This window comes from Zingiber officinale, chromosome 2A (assembly GCF_018446385.1).
Source record: "Zingiber officinale cultivar Zhangliang chromosome 2A, Zo_v1.1, whole genome shotgun sequence".
In the NCBI taxonomy this organism is placed as follows: Eukaryota; Viridiplantae; Streptophyta; class Magnoliopsida; order Zingiberales; family Zingiberaceae; genus Zingiber; species Zingiber officinale.
The window spans coordinates 87,725,324-87,734,682 of record NC_055988.1 but is presented as its reverse complement, the minus strand read 5'-3'; the positions used below and the strand labels follow the sequence as shown (position 1 = coordinate 87,734,682).

Genomic DNA, 9,359 nt, shown 5'->3' with positions numbered 1-9,359 from the left:
TAACTTTTGTCTTTGACTACTGCGACTTTAATATGTTTTACAAAATATGTAATTGTCATCATACAATTTGGACAAAAATATGTAATACCAAGATAGTTGTTTATGTCTACCTCAATAAATCCTATAATTGTTTTTTTAGTATATGAAAATCTGGAGTCATATAAGACTAAAAAGACTGTTGATCCTATTTTTTTTCTTGTTAATCCTATGAGGCCAAACACTACTCATCCTAGCTGAATATAATTATCTTTTCTTTATAAAAGTATTCTTGGAGAGAGTTGCTCGGACACTAGAGAGTCACTAACAATGGATGTGTAAGATAAAAATCTTTTATATATATATATATATATATATATATATATATATATATATATATATATATATATAGCGTTTGGTTTCTATTTTTATTTTATAAAAAATATACATTTTTTTTTATATTTTTCATAAAATAATATTTCCTTTTAATAATAAATATAGAAATTGTCGATCAAACAATATTTTTTATTTTCTTAAAAAATAAAAATAAAAAATTTACAAATCAAGTGCTCTCTTAGCATTTTTAAAATTATTTTAATAAAGTATATAAAATTAAAAATTAATGATTAAACTGAGTACTGAAATATATTTTTAATTTTGAGTTTTATAAATAATAAAAAAATAGCGATAGATATGCAATAATTACTCTAAAATTTTCAGTCTTCACAAAGAGACAATGGATTCTTGTATAACTTCATACTTAATGAAATGGTTTTTCTAAAACTTGCCACCATCTCAAGGTGAGGCTGAAAAATCTACACCCTCACTCAAAAGCCAGCCATAATCATCAACAAATTATAACTTGGCGGCTCTTCATCATATATAACCTTGCTGAAGATCTTTTATATGCCGCAACATATCAGAATTCATAGCTCATCATCCTCGGCCCTTGAGCATTTGGCAGACGAAGAAGTAGCACTGATGATAGCGTCCGTGTCCCTTGTGCTCGAAGGATCAACTTCAGGCATCTTCCTTTTGGTAACTACTTGCTTGGAACTTTCTTCTGCTTTCTTTGGATCAATGGAGCTATCGGTTTTGATAGTCATGTGAGTCGGCAGATCAGAAGATGCACTTGATGGTTCTCCTGCAGTGGAAGGAACATGGAGTGTGTCCATGGTTGACTTGCATTGCTTCTCAAACATTATCTGCAAGTACTTCCCTTGCTCCTCAATTCTGAGTTGGAGATTTCTCTGAATCTGTGGAAAATAATGACAGCAAAATGTCGGTGAAAAATATTATTAGTTGCTCGTAGAGATTAGTAGATGAATAAGATTCATGAACTTGACCCCAAATAATTGGCCGTGTATGTGTAATAATGTTGATGGTACTGAATTAGTGGAACATTAAACTACTGCAGTGCTCTATGTTGGCTACAAGAAGTTATCAGGAAACAAAGAAATATACAAGAATAGCCTCTACTATTTTTTGAAAATGAGTTGTAGAATCAACCATTGGAGATTTCAAATCTGCCTTAGTAATGATACGCTTAGGATCTCTGTTTCAAATTATAACGTGTGAATATTGCACGAAGTTGTCCAAAACCTAAGGGATCAGTTGCCACTCTCAGGACACCAAAGTCATCTTGGTCATTGTATTTGTCCTATATGTCACTGTCCAACATCAAACTCGCCCCTCGTGTATGTACAAAGCACATACCATGTAACTAAAGCTCATCGAGGAAGATATCACATGAAATTCAACTAGTTCATTGCCTTGATCATATAGGACACAGTTGTTTGTCACTGAACAATGAACAGTACCTCAAGTTGTTCATGAAGCCGTTTTTGAACTTCCATCTGAAGCCGCAATGCCTCTGTTAGATCAAAACCTCTGAAACAAGACAGGACACAAGGCAAATCATTTAAACAAGACAGTTTCTGACCTTCATGGCTAGAAAAGCAAGGATAAGATACGGCTAATAATTCTTTGTTTTGCTATTAAGATAAAGTGTACAAAATATGCTGAAAACTGAAATTAGCCTCAAATAATTTATCATTTTTTATCATAATAGATGGCATGTATACGCAAAATATGGCATTGAATGGGAACTGTTAGCTGAATATTATTGGTAAAATATCAGTGTGTTTTCTTTATTTTACATTTATCAGTGAAGTTAAAGACAAGAAAATTTATATGCATTTTATTCAAATAAGAATTAGCAAACCATATGTATAGATACTTTACAAAACATAGGCAACCAGAAATGGTGAATTCTCAATGAAGTGGATCATTATTCACATCTTTTAAGGCTTCATTTCCCCTTTAGATAGTACACAGAATGTGGTACTTCTTGAAAAATAAAATAATAATAATTATTATAACAATAATACTACTACTACTACTAATAATAATAATAATAATAATAAAATGTTTAAATGGCCAATAAGATTATACTTCAAGAATCCTTTATGAGGCAACAGTTAACTCACTTCTTGAGATCAAGAGCAGGGAATTCCTCACTCTGAGTTGCTTTCTTTTCTGATGTCCCTGATGCATGAAGGAAAACATATTTAAATTCAAACATAACACAATCCAAACTCTGTTTGATCTCTTAACATTATTATGCAGCAGAACCACAATAGTTCAGAAAACAAACAAGTATTCACACCATTGGAAAATGAATAAATAACATCAAAAGATATGGTCAAAAAATGGAAGCAGAAACAAACAACTTCAACAAACCTTCTGATGAATCTGAGCTATAGTGAGCTGTTCTGTATTTCTGAAAAAAAATGAAAAAACGAAAAAGGACCTATTAACCATGGTATGGCATAATTAGTCAAAAGGACAAAAAATGTGAACCTGTAAATGACTCTTCACATGGTATATTGTCAAACCTTCCACTTTCATGAGTTTCAGTACCCCTTTAGGAGTAGCTTCTGAAGGTGTACAAAATGATGAATATGGAAACTAGAATACCAACAGAAAACTAAAAAGAAGAACAGGCATAATGGATGGAGCATACTTTCACCACCACCAAGTTGATTGACAGCATTTACAAAGCATTCGTGCAGTTCTGGAGTCCACCTCATACGTGGCTTGACCGCAGCAGCAGTAGTAGTAGACAATGGACTAGTGACAACTGTAAGATCTCCAGAAGGACATGGAACTGACTGATAAGTTTGTGAATGGAGAACAGATATATTCTGGGAGGTTTGTGCAGCCGGGTAAACAACCTAAAGATAGATCAGTTGCTACCTTGAACATCATAGTTATAATGTAGATTTGATATGGAATTCATGTGTAAATGAAACAGCTAAAGATGATTATCGAACTTCATAGTGACTTCAGTCCTTGTGTAATATCTAGCATAATTTCAAATTACATTGTGTCAATCAGCATGAAACTGTCAGTGGACCAACATTGGAACTAGATCTACACAAGCAAACCTTAATGATTTACTCGTGATGCTTGATATCAATCATGTATGGTCCATATAAAGTGATACTGACCTTTGATTAAGCTTGTATCAAGTGATATAAAATCTAACTGCAACCATGAAAAGTAAGTGAGCTACTAGATGCTCTTTCATCTCTCATGATCTTAGGGTCCACTCAATTTGTCATTTCACCTTGTCAGATCTCCTACTACTCATTGCACATTCATACAATACAACCATATGATCATCATAATAAAATAATTGTGTTCTATCACTTGTTGATCTCTCTATGTGTGTGTGTAATCTCATGCAGATGTGTAGCAGGAAGAGGGGGGAAAGTCAACCAATATTATTCTTCCTTATGTTGTTTTAACAAAATTAAGTTGTTCACAATGGAACCTAGTTCAGTTAAAAATGATTCTACATAAGAATACAATTGCCCTATCTAATCTTCTGAACAAGCCTTCAGCTTCAATCAAAAAGACCATAGATTAAGATTCAGTTAACAAATAAATTATCAATGCTAACATGAAATATGATGAGATGAACTATGTAAATTTTTCTTAACATGCTATTGTCAAACTTCTTTAGCTTATAGATAAAGCAAGCACCTTTGGTTGAGATTCTACAGCAGTCATGTCACTAAGAAGCTCCTTCCAGTCTTCATTCTCAATATTGTTCCACCATTCTTTTTGATTACTAAGATCATGAGTTATCATAACTGAGCTGCTTTGGATAGGATTACTCCCAGTAATGTCATCATCTGAGTTAAGAACTCCCTGAACTGAATCTAGACTCCAGGTCACTTCAACTGGATCTTTGGAGAAGTTATTAGTTGATGCTTGAAAAGCTCCTTTGTGTGAGGAGTAGGTTGACAAAGAGTTTCCAGCATTAATAGCAGTATTATTTGCATTTGTATGCCTCTCATGGGGAAGTCTTGGAGGATATTGATGAACTGAAGAAGATCCTGAAGGTGATGAATGCAAGGTTTGAACATTTCCAGTGTTGGCAACATAAGAACTGTAAGGAGAAACCAAGGGATTCCCCATTTCATCCACTGGAATCTGATGGGAATCTGGTAATTCAAGGAAACTTTCTTCCACTGTGATTGGTAACTGGGGTAGAGATGATGGCATAACGCCAGAATTTCCAGACTTACAGAGTTGTTCTATAGTTACCTTCCCTGCTGGTAATGCTAACCGAGTTTCCATTTCTTTCCATCTATGCATTGTCTGTACGAAAACAATAAGAAATGTTTAGCATCAACTGTTAAACTTACTTCCATGGGACAATTTCTTGTTCTAGGCAATTTGGAGATATCATCAGCAATTTTTTAACAAGTAACAACACAATTATGTCAGCACACAAGTAGAATAAGTTTCTGTCCGGTAACATAAAAATAGTAAACAAAATCCCACTAGGATAGGAAAAATACATCAGAATGTTATAGATAAACCAAGGGAAACCTATCGGAACTCACACAGCTTGATATAGCCTTATTAAAAGTATGGAGGATACAATTTATGTAGTTGAGACTAATGATGATATTTATATTGTTGATGCAATCAGCAAAACTGTTCTAACCTCTCATAATCAGTAGGGGCAAACAATCAAGGAAAATTAGATTGGGTGAAAGAACAATGGAAGCTAACTTTATAAAGGAAGAACATTTATTTGAAGACTTCAACAAGCGGTATCACTAACAAAATTAGATTGGCTCGCTATACCTGTATCGTATAGGAGCAGTAAGAAGAGTAGTAATCTGCACGAAAAGGGGGTTTGAGTGAACTTCTATCAGTCTTTAGCATCCAAATCAAGAATGTATTCAGGAGAGAATTGCTATCATAATTCACCATCCAATTTTGCTCTATACAGAAAACCAAATTCAAGAAGAAGAAAAAACAGTTAGCTATCCTTACCTAGGCTAGACTACAGCTACAATTCAGAAGAAAATTCCTTTCGGTAATTATCGTCCAAGAATCATTCACTAATCAAACAACACACGGAAAAAATATATATGAAGACTCGGATTCTATGCAAGACCCAGAGAGGTAAAATAAGAAGTCTCGACCTGCAAAGTTATTCCGAATAAATCCTAGAATCGAGATCCGAACACACCAAGATATGATTTTTATATCTTATCAAAAGGGATAAACGGCAATAAAGTGGAAACATCATACATAGAGCAGCAAGAGACAACCAACAAAATCTCCCAAACTAAGATCGATTCGCATAAGAGAGAACAAGTAACGAAAAATCCAGAACCTGAGCCAACCTTTCAATATTCTTATCCAGAAAACAAGCAACATGAGAAAGGATTCCTGGGCCACGAAGGAATCGTTCCAAGGGCGCAAAGAGAAGCCTAATCAAACGCCGGTTCGAGTTGCTCCCTGGGCGTGCGCAACTATAGGCGACGATTCGAAGACGGAAAGGCCGGGATTTGGAGCGTCGGGCGGGAGGAGAAAGCCGAGCACGTGGTCGTCGCCGTCGCCGTCGCCGTCGCCGTCGTCGACGAGCTAATACGTATCGGAGAATGCCGGCGTCAGCTTTCCAACGCGGCTTCCACCGATCCCAATTAAATATTCGCAGAAGAGAATTTTATTTTCTAATTGCCACCTTCTCAATTTCCAATTTTATAAATAAGTCCCTAAATTTGGAATCTCCATTTCTAAATAACCCCATATGCTTGAAAATTTTAACTTATCAGAATAAAAATTAAACAGTTAATAAAAAAACATCTTTGTTATTATAAATTACCTCTTTTATCCTTCGACAATGCTCAAATTCAAGCTAGTCTATGCTCGTGCGAGTCTAATGCATCAAACTGATTTGATCAAAATCCAATCCAACAAAACACATGGAACAATCAACATCAAAACATCTAGATCACAAGAAAAAAAACAGCCAGCACAATACTGAACAGGTTCTGCACTGACAGAAACCTACTCAACTCCACAAACACAAAGTCTGAGTCAGATTCAACTTGCAGTTTTTCCTCTCCATGAAAAAAAACTTTTAAAACAGGAATTGGATGAGATTCTCAAGAACAGTTCTTACTTTTTTAGTTGAGACTATGCTATTGCTCAGTGGACCATTTACAAAAAAGATAGATTTTAACAATGAAAACAAGAACAGAGAAAAAAATTATTCAGATTACAGTCTCATGAGAATGAATGAAAGCAACTGCTATGGAAAAAGACTGAAGAGCTGATAGAGTTGGCTCAAAGTTCACAACATAAATGCCTTTGCTGACATTCATCAGTTTGAGAGTTGGTTCATTCTTCTTTCTACCCTGAAAATTACATCCCTAATTAGCATTTAAATCCACATTAATCATGCCAAAAAAGACAGTTTAATCATCTATATCTAATCATTCCATGTACCTCTATGAAAAGTTCAAAGGGCTTGCAATGCTCTTCCAAATCTGTCTTTGAACAAACTGAGTGGCTTTTCAGCACTGTCAATGGACACCCAACATCCCAGCCTCCACAATCACAATGTCCGCCGGCCTTCCATCGATCAATAAGACTCGATGGACCGCCGTCTTTCATGACCTGTCCACCGTGTAGTCCCGCTGGGAGTAGAACATTCAAGTGTTTGTGCCTTTCTTCGTGACTCTCATTCAAGGAATTCTTAGATTCAATTTTCTCAAGGAACTTGAGGCCCCAACCACCGAAAGCTTCTCCTTTTGATTCTTTGTACCCGTAATCTCGGATAACTATTGCGGCTAGCTCAAGGATCGGTGAAAGGCCATTTGCAACGTGATCTTGGCACTCTGATTCGTCGATCATTTGTGATTTAGTATTGTGCTTCAATGTACTACTTGGTCGAAATATGGTGGCAAGCTTTTTCAATTGTGATGAAGACACATCTTTTTCCATTGATTGTTCTCCCTTGCTATCGAACAAAACAAACTCAGTCTCTATGAATTTCGATCTGTTCAAGCTCACAATGAGAGAACTCGAGACTGTCATCCTTCCAACAATATGTGGAGCATATGTAACACTCTTGTTTGATAAATTTCCGCTTGCTTTCAGTGAATGGAAGCTATAAACATAATCCAAGGACTTGTTTTCAGAGGGTTTGAGCTTCATAGGACTTGCCACAATAGTTTCACAACTACAATCATCCGCAATGAACATGAAATAGGGAAGCGAGTTTTCTTCACTACTTGTCAATCTAGAAGGTGAGATTTCTTTGAGGCTCATTCTCTTCGCCATGCCTTCTATAGGATCATATATAGTTGAAGGTATCATGACTACATTTCCCGATCGAACAACCGGTGAACACTCAATGAAGAACTCATTCTCAATCATACTTTGAGTAGTCTTCCTAACTTGGTGGTGGTTGATACTGAACATATACTCAGAAAAACTTGATAATTCTTGGCTCAAAGGTAGAGTTTTTTGGATCTGCCTTAATCTTCTCCTAAACTTTGGTGGTTTAGGATGCAAATCCAAAGGCGGCTTGCCTATAAACTTCTCCAAATCATATCTGATTTCTGAACAATCGATTTCTGAATAGTTATCTTCTCTACACTCTGAACTGTTTTCCATACTGATCTTAGAACTAGCATGAACTATAGTTTCATGACCTTGATGCTGCAATGATAATTATGCAGAAAACATGCAGATTTCATAATTGTGATAGTGTAACAGATTGAGAATTTGAACAGATAAATGATAAAAAAGAAAGTACTAAAAATTATAGAAACAAACTGAAACTTGACCATTTATAGAAACAGAGACAGAGAGCACGAACAAGAAGAACACACAAACGATGAGTTTTCTTTTTGGTGAGAAGAGAAAATTACTGGTATAAAGGAAGATGAGACTACTGTATCTGTTTCAAAATTTCTGGTTCAGTTTCTGCATCGAGCGTTGAACAGGAGCAGCTCGCTGAGAATTTAGAAGGAAACAGAAACGGCAAGCAAATCACGTCGGCAAGTGTAACCTCCCAATCCGCCATTAATGAAAGCTTCAGCGGCGGGAGAAAAGTCAAAAAAGGAAAGTTAAGAACTAGAGAAGGAAGCAATGGGAAGTCAATCTGCTCAGCGGCCATGTGATTGGAACTGCAAAATCCGATCTTTCCCTTAAAAATCACAACAAAATTGGATTTTTACTCGTATAATCGCATTGAATTTACCATTTGGTAAATTATAAGAATAAAATATAGTATTCAGTTGGCAGTCTCTCTGTTTTTTTTTCTTCTCCTACTTGAGTTCTACTCTATCTGCCCAAAGAAAAGTTCGATAGTGAAAGATTAAGAGACAAGAAAGTTGTAAGATAAGAGAGGTCATGATTAAGCAAGGGAAAGCAAAAAAGTTAGTGGAAAGTCAACTCTTCACAAGTGCCAGAAAATTCAAACACTGGATTGAGGGAAGAAACAGTGTTGTTACTTGAACGTCTGACTAACTGATTGATGATGATATGATTACAAAATGATGATGAGAATAAATAAAAAAAGGTCAAAATTAAAAATTACGCCCTATTATAGCAACACTACTCTATCCATATATTTTTTTCCGAAATTAACTTTACTTTTAGTATTATGGTAAAATCCGTAATACTCCACAATTATAGCAATCACGGTTTTATAATGGCTATAATATATAAATACTTCAACTCAGAGCAACACTGATAAGAGGTAATGTAATGTTATCAGAATTATATTACAAAATTAATTATTTTGTTGGGTATAATTTTAAACTTGTAATATAGTGTAATCTATATTACAAAAGACAATAAATTTTTCTAATCTATATTACAAAACTAATGGTATGTAATCTGTATGTCAAATATATCGCTAGTCCATTTTTTACATCAATCTGTCGTTACCGTTGTCAACCGCAACCCTAAGATTTAACATTCCAAATATACCCCTAGTCCATTTCTTACATCAACCAATCACTACCGTCGCAGATCACTGCCATCGTTGGTCGTCA

General features: G+C 35.2%; 1 protein-coding gene across 5 annotated transcripts; it reads right to left on the bottom strand.

Moving 5' to 3' along the window:
• Window positions 1-664: 664 nt before the first annotated feature.
• Window positions 665-8,662, bottom strand: LOC122041454 (protein PHOSPHATE STARVATION RESPONSE 2-like). Of its 5 annotated transcripts, XM_042601142.1 has the most exons (9): window positions 5,691-5,982; window positions 5,143-5,282; window positions 4,027-4,647; window positions 3,002-3,212; window positions 2,839-2,915; window positions 2,719-2,758; window positions 2,466-2,523; window positions 1,797-1,866; window positions 665-1,232 (listed from the first exon to the last, which is right to left on the bottom strand). In XM_042601142.1, the coding sequence occupies exons 1-9, from the start codon at window positions 5,722-5,724 to the stop codon at window positions 903-905; spliced, it is 1,581 nt and encodes a 526-aa protein (XP_042457076.1). In that variant the 5' UTR covers window positions 5,725-5,982; the 3' UTR covers window positions 665-902. The 5 variants fall into 5 exon arrangements, 4 of the variants coding, with proteins under 4 accessions (XP_042457076.1, XP_042457078.1, XP_042457077.1 ...); XM_042601144.1 differs by lacking the exon at window positions 5,143-5,282 and having other exon boundaries at window positions 5,691-5,981; XM_042601143.1 differs by lacking the exons at window positions 5,143-5,282; window positions 5,691-5,982 and adding an exon at window positions 5,596-5,670.
• Between the last annotated feature and the right edge of the window lie 697 nt (window positions 8,663-9,359).